The sequence below is a fragment of the Entelurus aequoreus genome, linkage group LG02, assembly GCF_033978785.1.
Source record: "Entelurus aequoreus isolate RoL-2023_Sb linkage group LG02, RoL_Eaeq_v1.1, whole genome shotgun sequence".
Taxonomy (NCBI): domain Eukaryota; kingdom Metazoa; phylum Chordata; class Actinopteri; order Syngnathiformes; family Syngnathidae; genus Entelurus; species Entelurus aequoreus.
In genome coordinates this window covers 32,183,156-32,195,180 of record NC_084732.1, presented here as the reverse complement: position 1 = coordinate 32,195,180, position 12,025 = coordinate 32,183,156, and the positions used below count along the sequence as shown (strand labels likewise).

Below are 12,025 nucleotides of genomic sequence, written 5' to 3'. Positions count from 1 at the left end.
TTGTGTTTATTCTATGTTGATTTTTTAAAAAAAAATGTTTTTTTTTTAATTTTTTTTTTTTAGAACAGGCCAGCGGGCGACTCATCTGGTCCTTACGGGCGACCTGGTGCCCGCGGGCACCGCGTTGGTGACCCCTGCTCTAGACATTGTAATAACAACCAAAAAAAATATAAAAGACATTTTAATTACTTGAATCTGGTGAATCCAGTCCAATGAAATAAAGAGATTTTGTTCGAAGGAAACCTTGAGAGGTTGTGTGAGTTCATGGCCAGAAGGCGTGACTTATAAACAAATGTACGATCCAATAGCCTTGTGAGACTGAACAATAGGACCCAATGACTATGTAAATGTGGTAAAAAATATATATATGTATATATATAACAGATTGTTTTTCAGAATGGTTAAAGGTAACGTTGTAATTTTACAACAAGGGGTGTTACAGGGTTAAAAGGTGGTGCCTGTTGCCTAGTGACGTGTGACGTCAGCGAATCCACACTTGCTCTGAGTCTAAAAGATATTATAGCTTCAGCTGTTTTTGTGTGCCTAGCAGGCCAGCAGCGTCAGTTTTTCGGCTCTGACAGCAGCTCTTTTAATTTGTTCACTGGTTTGTGTTTCTTCTGCTTAATAAATAGATTGAATTTGCTTCCATGGCTGTATGTTCTTGTCAACAAACGGAGTATTGTTTGGATGGCAAGTTTGTCACTTCAATCATTGATTTTTGTTTCAATATTCCCTCCAACCCTTGTAGTTACAAGCGCGCGGTGCTGATTGTGTGAAGTTTTACAGTAAGGTGGTGATTTTTTTTTATTTTATTGACCATTTCCTCCAGCTAAGACTTTGTTTCTTCCGTGTTGGAAGACGGTGTGAGTGCATAGCGCAGGAGGGAGGGACACACATAGCTCTCTCAGTGACAATTCCGCACCAGTCACTTATCCATTTGGTTATGGTTTAAGTTTATTTCAAACATGCTATATGTGTGAAAATGTTACTCTAGTTTAATCAAATTTGGATGGGTTTATTTTAAGAGCAAAATGCTATTTAAAGGGTTAAAATATGTTCGCATCTGTGCTGCTTTTTTTTTTTAAATACTCGCACAATGTAGTTTTACTCGTAAATGCGAGTAAAATGCTTGCACTGTCCAGTGCTAAAGTATCCAGTAGTCTCAGTTTGCAATGACAAGTAACTGCCAGGGGCCTTTACTTCTTGTGGAATTAAAAAACACCATTAACACCTGTGGCTGTAGGCAACATCCTGATGTTTTTAACTTGACAAGATGGCAATAGCTGCTCAGAGAGCTACATCATCCTTTCCACTTTTTAATGTAACCCAAAACATAAATCATTTTTTAAAAATTGGAATACGGTGTAGTACTAGTATTGTCAAATGATTAATATGTTTGAATCAGATTAATCACACTTTTGAATTTGGATTAATCACAGTAAATATTTGCCTACATAAATGAAATTAACTTCCAGCTTTGTTGTTTTATTGACCCTATAGCAGGGGTGTCCAAACTTTAACCGGCGAGGGCCGCATTCAGTACAATGGAAGGTTGCGAGGGCCATTTTTAATCACATTTTGTTCGCTAAAGATGCTAAAAGCCAACCAGTATATGTCAATATATGCTAAGCTAGCTGAAAAAAACATCCCTGTTAGCTTTGTGTTGTAGGTGACAAAGTAAATAAGTGTCATCTAACAACGAGGGCTGTCAAAAATAACGAGTTAACTCATGCGATCAATCACCAAAAATATTTTAAATATGCAGATTAATTACTCAATTTATTTTGCTCCTTTACCGTAAATGGACTCTAACAATGAAATGACATTTGTATTATTAGTATTGAGGCCCTTTTAATTGAATTGAAATGTTGAAGTTAAATGAAATCATGCAAGCGAGTAGTAGTTGTGATTAATCCAATTTTAACTTAACTTAAGGCCCAAGCTGTTTGTTTACATGCTTTTTTTATTTCTCTTTGCTATTTGGGCTTATTAGACCCTAATTAGAATAAAAAACTAAGAAACATTTTTATATGATGTACTTAGTCCACATGTACTTCATGTTTAGTGACATGCTAAATCCATACTTGCCAACCTTGAGACCTCCAATATCGGGAGGTGGGGGGGGGGGCGGGGGGCGTGGTTGGGGGCGTGGTTATTTACAGCTAGAATTCACCAACTCGAGTATTTCATATATATTTCATATATATATATGTATATATATATATATATATATATATATATATATATATATATATATATATATATATATATATATATATATATATATGAAATACTTGACTTTCAGTGAATTCTAGCTATATATATACATATATCCATCCATCCATCTTCAACCGCTTATCCGGAATCGGGTCGCGGGGACAGCAGCTCCAGCAGAGACCCCCAGACTTCCCTCTCCAGAGCAACATTTGCGACTTCCTCCTGGGGAATCCCGAAGCGTTCCCAGGCCAGAGAGGAGATGTAATCCCCCCATCTGGTCCTTGGCCTGCCGCGGGGCCTCCTCCCAGTGGGACGTGCAACGAGGACCTCCCTAGGGAGACGCTCGTGAGGCATCCGCACGAGATGCCCGAACCACCTAAGCTGGCTCCTTTCCAAGCGAAGGAGCAGCGGCTCTACTCCGAGTCTCTCTCGGGTGACTGCACTTCTCACCCTATCTCTAAGGGAGATGCCAGCCACCCTTCTGAGGAAACTCATTTCGGCCGCTTGTATCCGCGATCTTATTCTTTCGGTCATTACCCACACTTCATGACCATAGGTGAGAGTAGGAATGTAGATAGCTCGGTAGACCGAGAGCTTTGCCTTCTGGCTCAGCTCCCGTTTCGTCACAACAGTGCGGCAGAGAGACTGCAATACTGCCCCAGCTGCTCCGATTCTCCGGCTGATTTCCTTCTCCATCTTTCCCTCACTCGTGAACAAGACCCCGAGATACTTAAACTCCTCCACCTGGGACAGAGTCCTGTCCCCTACCCGGACTGTACAAACCATCGGTTTCCTGCTGAGAACCATGGCCTCAGATTTGGAGATGCTGATCCTCATTCCAGCCGCTGAACACTCGGCTGCGAACCGATCCAGTGAGAGCTGAAGGTCACGAACCGAAGGTGCCATCAGGACCACATCATCTGCAAACAGCAGTGACGCAACCTTTAGCCCCCCGAGACGTATACCCTCTCCGCCATGGCCACGACTCCGCCTAGAAATCCTGTCCATGAAAATCACAAACAGGATAGGTGACAGAGCGCAGCCCTGGCGGAGACCAACCCCCACTGGAAACGGATCCGACTTACATCCAAGCACCCGGACACAACTCTCGCTTTGGTTGTACAGAGATTGGATGGCCCTCAACAGGGTTCCCCTCACTCCGTACTCCCTCAGCACCTCCCACAAGATCTCCCGAGGGACGCGGTCATACGCCTTCTCCAAATCCACAAAACACATGTAGACTGGATAGGCATACTCCCAGGCCCTCTCCAGGATTCCCGCAAGCGTAAAGAGTTGGTCAGTTGTTCCACGACCAGGACGGAATCCACATTGCTCCTCTTGAATCTGAGGTTCGACTATCGGCCGGACCCTCCTTTCCAGTACCTTGGCGTAAACTTTCCCAGGGAGGCTGAGTAGTGTGATACCCCTGTAATTAGCACACACCCTCTGGTCCCCCTTTTTGAAAAGGGGAACCACCACCCCAGTCTGCCACTCCCTCGGCACTGTCCCAGACTTCCACGCAATGTTGAAAAGGCGTATCAACCAAGACAGCCCATCAACACCCAGAGCCTTCAGCATTTCTGGACGGATCTCGTCAACCCCCGGAGCTTTGCCACTGTGGAGTTGTCTAACTACCTCAGTGACTTCACTCCGAGAGATCGACGTCGATCCCCCATCATCCTCAGGCCCTGCTCCTATCAGGGAGGGTGTGTCTGATGTATTTGGGTTCAGGAGTTCCTCAAAGTGCTCTTTCCAACGCCCCACGACTTCCTCACTTGAAGTCAGCAAAGTCCCATCCTTGCCGTACACAGCTTGGATGGTTCCCTGCTTCCCCCTCCTGAGGTGCCGTATGGTCTTCCAGAACAGCTTTGGTGCCGCCCGATAGTCCTTCTCCATGGATTCCCCGAACTGCTCCCACACCCTCTGCTTAGCCTCGTCCACAGCCACGGCCGCTGCCCTTCGGGCCCGTCGGTACCTTGCAACTGCCTCCGGAGTCCCCTGGGATAACATACCCCGGTAGGACTCCTTCTTCAGTCGGACGGCTTCCCTGACCACCACTGTCCACCAGGGTGTTCGAGGGTTACCGCCCCTTGAGGCACCTAAGACCTTCTGGCCACAGCTCGCATCTGCAGCTTTAGCAATAGAGGCTTTGAACATTGCCCATTCCTGTTCAATGTCCCCAACCTCCACAGGGATGGCAGAGAAGTCCCGCCGGAGGTGGGAGTTGAAGTCCTTCCGGACAGAGGACTCCTCCAAACGTTCCCAGTTCACCCGCACTACACGCTTGGGTTTGCCAGGTCTGTCCAGAGGTTTCCCCCGCCATCTAACCCAACTCACCACCAGATGGTGATCAGTTGACAGTTCAGCCCCTCTCTTCACCCGAGTGTCCAAAACATACGGCCTCAGATCAGCTGATACGATTACAAAATCGATCATTGATCTTTGGCCTAGGGTGCTCTGGTACCAGGTACACCTATGAGCATCCTTATGCTTGAACATGGTGTTTGTTATCGCAAGTCCGTGACTAGCACAGAAGTCCAATAACAATCCACCACTCAGGTTCAGATCAGGGAGACCGTTCCTCCCAATCACGCCAGTCCAAGTATCACTGTCATTGCCCACGTGCGCGTTGAAGTCCCCCAGCACGACTATGGAATCCCCTGCCGGCGCCCCATACAGGACCCCATGCAAGGTATCCAAGAAGGCTGAATACTCTGAACTCCTGTTTGGTGCGTATGCACAAACAACAGTCAGAGTTTTCCCCCCTCCAACCCTAAGGCGAAGGGAGGCGACCCTCTTGTCCACTGGGGTGAACTCCAACGTACAGGCACTCAGCCGGGGACTCGTGAGTATCCCCACACCCGCCTGTGCCCTCACACCCTGAGCAACTCCAGAAGTGAACAAGGTCCATCCCTTGTCCAGGAGTGTGGTTTCAGAGCCCTTGCTATGCGTAGAGGTAAGCCCCACCAGATCCAACCGGTAGCGCTCCACCTCTCGCACCAGCTCAGGCTCCTTCCCCACCAGCGTAGAGACGTTCCACGTCCCGAAAGTCAGCCTCTGCTGCCCCGAATTGGTCCGTCCGGAGCCTCCACTTTCACCGCCATCCACTTGGCAGCGCACCCGACCCCACTGGTTCCGACCGCGGGTGGTGGGCCCACGTGGCAGAGAAGATGGTGTGTCCACGTAGCTTCTTCGGGCTGTGCCCGGCCGGGCTCCGTGGCAAGCCCGGCCACCAGGCGCTCGCTGACGAGCCCTACCTCCGGGCCTAGCTCCGGAGGAGGGCCCCGGGCTTCCTCCGGGCCGGGTAACGCATCCTCTTTTAGGGTAGTTCATGGGGGGTATCGTAACCCTGATGGGGGGGGGCATTCGGGTGCTACACCTTGCCCAAGGGTGACCCGGAACTATGTAAGGCAGGGGCGTTCAACTCCCTGAGGCTTAATACAAGCCCACATACCTGCATATATATATATATATATATATTTATTTATTTATTTTATTTACATAAAAGAAATACTTGAATTTCAGTGTTCCAGTGGCTATCCATTAGATGGCAGTATTGTCCTGTTTAACTTCTCCGTTCATGATGAGTATATCATTTCGGCCACCGTGTTCAATGGAGAAGTCTGTTCTACATATTTACAGGCAACATACACCTTCCCCTTCGAACTGTCCTGGATGAACTGAAAATCTTGTTTCCATTCGTTTTGGAACTTGCAAGCGTATTTCTTCATCTTGCTCGTCGACGGCGTCGCCATGTCTGTAACTTCCTCGTTCTTCTGCTTCGTCTCCTTGTTGTGTGCGCAGTTGTGCACTCTACTCTCTAAAAGCCCTAGATGTTATGACGTCATTGGGCAGGCAAGCTGTTTATATTGTGGAAAAGCGGACGTGAGAACAGGCTGTCCCCACTCAGTCTCAGGTCCGCATTGAGCTGGAGGGGGCGTGGCCTCCAGCTCCGGCTGAATACCGGGAGTTTGTCGGGAGAAAATCTCTGCCGGGAGGTTGTCGGGAGAGGCGCTGAATACCGGGATTCTCCCGCTAAAAACGGGAGGGTTGGCAAGTATGGCTAAATCTTATTTTTACACTTTTTTTTCCAAATTCCATTGTATGTTATACTCTTCTGACACCACCAGATGGCAGTATAAGTGTCCACATAAGGGCCATAAAACCCCAATTCAGTAGTGTACACAATTTTGGAAATAATAGCTAAAAGGTGATGTCCACGCATGTGGCCACTAAGGCCTTTAGAGGTTTTAATCTGATTTTAAAAGTGTATCGTTTGACAGCAATACTAATAACGTCTCGATAATAACGAACGCATTCAATTTTTACGATCTGCTGAGGGCCGATAGGAAACAAGCGCCGGGCCGAAACTGGCCCCCGGGCCACACTTTGGACACCCCTGCCCTATAGTATGTTGACATTGTAGAGTACAGAGGGGAACAGATTAAAGCCATTGTTTTTACCTTGCAAAGACATGTTGCTTGATGGCGGACATTTATTTTTTTTTAACCAGTCCTGCCCACATGTGCTCGTAAATCCTCTAAAGCGCATTGAACTGTGTGAGAAATTTCAAGTCAATCTGCCTTATGGGGCAAAACTTTGGGATTTGATAGTAGCCCCACTCTGTGGTGGGTTTTTCATAAAAAATAATAGCACGGGCAAGTATTGACCCTTTTGTGTGCAATGGTTCAGAAGAATGATATTATGCAAATAAATGATTGATCAGCTATTTCCAACATCTCGTGATTGAAATTAACCGCTTTCGTATTGGTTGTAAATAGTACAGTACAGTCATTGTTTAATGCAACTTAATTAGAATTTGTGTGATAGTACTTGCTAAGTGTTTTTACAGTACGTGCCATCTGTTCCGGTCCTCTCTTGGAACCAGACGTTTTGTATTCAGAATGTGCGCGTGCCTGTGTGTGTAACGCAACCTTAACGTGACAGCACTGCCCTTTTCAACATCATACTGTAAAATGGTTAATCCGCACGTGTCAGATCAAGAATGCAATCAGTACAGTACATACAGTACACTCCTTCGTGTGCGCTATGCTCTCATGTTGGAGTGAGGCGCTCAGCGGCGGCAATGACAAGCAAGGATTTGTGTTTGTGTTTCCATTATGTATATGTCATATTTCAATTAGGACACAGTCCATAGTTATAAGTTCCCTTAAAAAGGATGAGAGTGATAGATAAAGTTGGATGTTGATGAGGAGTGAATGTGGCAGTGACTTTTAGAGAGATAGCAGCTTCCAAGCTGAAATTGTTTTCGCTGTAGCAAAGACACTGGTAATAAGGAAATTAACATGGAGGCAAGGCAAATTGTTAGATAAGAGGCATGACCAAGAGAATTGGACATAGTGTAAATGAAAGTCAAAACAAGACAGGCAAATGGCAAAAAAACCCAAAACAATTGTTATGTTGGTGCAACTTTGGTCAACGTGTGTAACCAGTTAGCCAACACAACACATCAATGCAATATAAAGTTGTTCATGAGTTTTAAAGTTGTTTTGTATATTTTGCCACTCTTACAGACCTGGACACACCAGTTCTAACGGTTCACCAGACCATCAGTGACGTGCGTGGCAGTTATTACCAAGAGAAGACGGTATTCCTGCGCTGCACCGTCAACTCCAACCCGCCGGCTCGATTCATCTGGAAGCGTGCCAACATGCTCATCGAACAAAGCAAAGACAATGGGGTGGACATCTACGAGCCGCTTTACACTCAGGTATCTACTTAGCCTACCTATCTACTTACTTACCTGGGAATCGTTTAACCAACCTACTAAGCCAGGTGTGGGCAATTATTTTTTACCGGGGGCCGCATGAGCAACCCGAGCACTGCTGGAGGGCCACATCGACAATATTTCAATTAAATTTTGCTCAATATTATTTTTGATATATACCGTAAGATAAATAATAATAATAATAATAATTAATAATAACACTTTCATTTAACCTAACTTAACTTTATACCAAAAGCACTGCTTTGGAAATCATTTGTACCCCTTTCAGAGCTTTTCGAGATAGGAGTGTTTTACTCATGTTTTTGGTGTGGTTATGGCCCAATATAAACAGTTTTGCTCAATAAAGTGATCAATATAATTCCTGTCCTCGAAGCATCTCGATACACGTTACAATAATTGAACGGTGTTCAATTGAACGGTGTTGACGAACACCGTTAGGGCCGCTTGTTGTCACTGTCACTCAAAGTTGCATTGCAAAATTACACAGAATAAATGTGTTTATTTTGTTCATAATTCAGATGGGATTTGATTTGGTGCACGGCATATATTTGCTGTGCGCAGAGGACGCTTGAGCAGTGCGCAATTGCGCAGGCGCGCACCTTCAATCAATCAATCAATCAATGTTTATTTATATAGCCCTAAATCACAAGTGTCTCAAAGGGCTGTACAAGCCACAACAACATCCTCGGTACAGAGCCCACATACATTTAGTTCCCCTTAAACATCCTCATGTTGCACAATGAAATGTAAGCATAGGATGAAGTGTGCATTCCTGTAACCTTCTCTAGTAACAGCGTTCCATGATTAATATAAATAAATTAACATTGATAATAAATGACAGTACAATAAGCACACGTATGACTGAGGAGTCATAGTGTAACTTTGTGTGGTGTTTGAGTTGTCCGACTTTTTGTGTGGCCATAAACGCACTAGTGGTTTAGAGGTATGCGTGTTGGTGACAGATGACAAGTTGGTTTTGGCCTGGTTTGTACGGCAGAAAACGACTAGGTTTTCGAGATAGGAGTGTTTTACTCATGTTTTTGGTGTGGTTATGGCCCAATATAAACAGTTTTGCTGAATAAAGTGATCGATATAATTCCTGTCCTCGAAGCATCTCGATAGACGTTACAATAATTGATTGTGTTGACGAACACCGTTAGGGCCGCTTGTTGTCACTGTCACTCAAAGTTGCATTGCAAAATTACACAGAATAAATGTGTTTATTTTGTTCATAATTCAGATGGGATTTGATTTGGTGCGCGGCATATATTTGCTATGCGCAGAGGACGCTTGAGCAGTGCGCAATTGCGCAGGCGCGCACCTTAGAGGGAACATTGCTTGGCAGTCCATGTCTTGTTGAAAACACGCCATTCCTCATCAACTTTTCTCTTTTTAGCGTCTCGGGTGTAAACCGTGCATCACTTGTCGCTGTGCACCATCACTCACAGGTTACACACGGACATACGCCCATATATAACACTTTTCAAAATAAAAGCAGCACAGTTGTATTGCGCGCACGACATAGATGTTTTTTCAACTTTATTTTGTAATTTGTGATTGCAGCTGTTCACATTCACTCACAATCACACACGCGCATACGTCCACATGGAAGTAATACAAATAACGCTTTTCAAAACAAAAGCAGCACCGTTGTATTGCACACTCGACATAGATACTTTTTAAAATTGATTATGTAATTTATGATTGGCCTCACGCGGGCCGGACAGGGACGCACAAAGGGCCGGATGTGGCCTGCGGGCCGCAGAATGCCCAGGTCTGTACTAAGCCATATCCCTACTGTTCAAACTATCTACTTCAGAACCCATTTTAATCAATCGATCAGTCAATCAATCAAGGTTTATTTGTCTAGCACCTTACAACATCACAATGGTGCACAAAGTGCTTTACAGGACAAATAAGTTAAAAGCAAGTAAAACCACGCATATTAAAACAGTAATAATGAATACTTATGGTAATTGTTTATTAAAAGCCAATTTAAACAAATATGTTTTTAGTTGAGATTTAAAAGCTTCTAGCTCCGTGACAGACTGCTCTCCTACACGTAATTACAGACCCTTGAACCTCCGTACCTATTGACTGTTCTACCAACCCACTTACCTACCAACTGACTGACTGACCTTCTTACCTGAAAACAACCTACCAGACCACAGGAATCAATGACTGACCACCCAACTTTCAAACAATTTACGTTTCAAGTATTGACCTACCTATCATTCAACCAATTTACCTTGCTCTGTCCTTACTTTCCTACATCACTACCCTCTTTTTTTTACCTAATTACATTCCAAACTCCACACCGATTTACCTCCAAACAATCTGCCCAAAACAACCGGCTGCCCTCTCTACTTACAAGCAAGCTACCAAATTATACTCTTACGTACCTAGTTTTCTACCACCCTAGTACAGACTGACACCACCAATAATTGAAACCAACTATCTATCTCCCCGTGTTCCAAACTTCCTAAGTTCCCAAACTTCTAATCATTTCATATCTTCCAACCGCCATATCTATCCAGCTACTGTTTATCGTTCCATCCTACCTGCCAGCTGTCATATCTTTCGATCTCTCGACCAATGATTTACCGACTGGCTGAACTTTGTACCTAAAATTAACTTACCTTCCTAGTTACAGACTGACAAAACCAATAAACAATTGAACCAACAACCATTATCAACAACCGACCACCAAACCACCCTTTCTGCTTACCTACTTATCAGTCAATATTCAACCAAACTATCTGTCTCCCTACTGTCCTACAGTCATACTTTTTAATCTACTAATTTACCTTCCACATGTTTTACATTTCAATCTATTGACCATCTGACCGACCAATCTAGGTGCTGGCCTACTTTCCAACCTACCAAACCAGTTTTCAATTGTTTTAGTACAAATTTAACTTGCTACATTCCTACCTTCCTAATTCCAATCTATCTACTAAGTATTCAACCAACCAACCTACCTGCCTGCTGCCTCGTCTTCCAACCGCTGTACACACACATTGGCTGAACTCCTTATTAAACTGTAAAATACAGTTTGTAGATATTGCCAGACCGCGATCATCAACAAGTCGGGAAATACAAGCGACATGAGAAGTCACTTGATTAATAATCAACGTAAAAGATAATTGATGCAAAACCAATGTAAGCCATGCCAAACATCATTTTGCTTGTTACTTGAAACACTGTTCTTTCCTTCACTGTTCTTTGCACTTTGAAAATACCTCTTGGTAGTAATAAAAAGGAATACAACATTTGAGCATTAGGTTTGTGTTTATTTACTGTAAGTGTGTTTGTATCATTAACAGAAGTAGCCCTAAATTTTCCGTACCAAGCCATTTTTTTCAAGTCATCTTTTTTTCTTTTTTTTTACAATACTGCAATAATATCAAACCATGGTCTTAATACCATGGTACTGTACTAAGAGATGTTGATATAGTTTCATCCCTACTAAAGAGTAAACAAGCAAAACCAAAAACATCTACATCTGTGCCCTTACAATAACCGTGCTATATTGCTGTTGAAATAGGAATGACCAAATATACTGTACCTTCCAGCTCAAACTGGCCAGACCACCAAATAAGTTTCTATAAACACAGCCAAAGTCTTTAAAAAAGATTCCCCATTCTGAAAACACAAGCACAAAGGCTCCTTTTCTCTCTGTTTATCAGAGCACAAAGCAGATTCCCATGGGTTCAATTGTCCTGGCAGCCGAGTCCTCGTCCAGACTGGCTAAGAATTGATTCGCCCAACATCCACAGTAGATGCGTATACAGTATTGAACGCACACAGCAGTTACTAAAACAGTTGGAAACATTCACAAACCCCTTTAATCTTTTCCATCCACATCATACTTTTTTTTTTTTTTTTTAAGCCATCCAATGTAAGGTTGTGGAAGTAATTAGGGCATGCGTGTTTGTTAGTGTGTCTGTTTATTGTACCATGGCTCATCAAAAATTCAAAATATTTCAGTTCACTTTTGGCAGTAAATTAGAATAAAGCAAACAGAGATCTGTTATCAAAGCGAAATAGCAGCGCAGT

The 12,025-nt window shown here is 44.0% G+C and overlaps 1 protein-coding gene across 4 annotated transcripts in view; it reads left to right on the top strand.

The window, feature by feature from the left end:
- LOC133632656 (MAM domain-containing glycosylphosphatidylinositol anchor protein 1) overlaps positions 1–12,025 on the top strand; it is a 596,928-nt gene that overhangs the window by 386,525 nt on the left and 198,378 nt on the right. For all 4 annotated transcript variants that reach the window (XM_062025233.1, XM_062025218.1, XM_062025227.1 and 1 more), the window contains one exon: positions 7,752–7,948. In XM_062025233.1, coding sequence (XP_061881217.1) covers positions 7,752–7,948 — 197 coding nt within the window. The remainder of the gene's footprint in view (positions 1–7,751; positions 7,949–12,025) is intronic.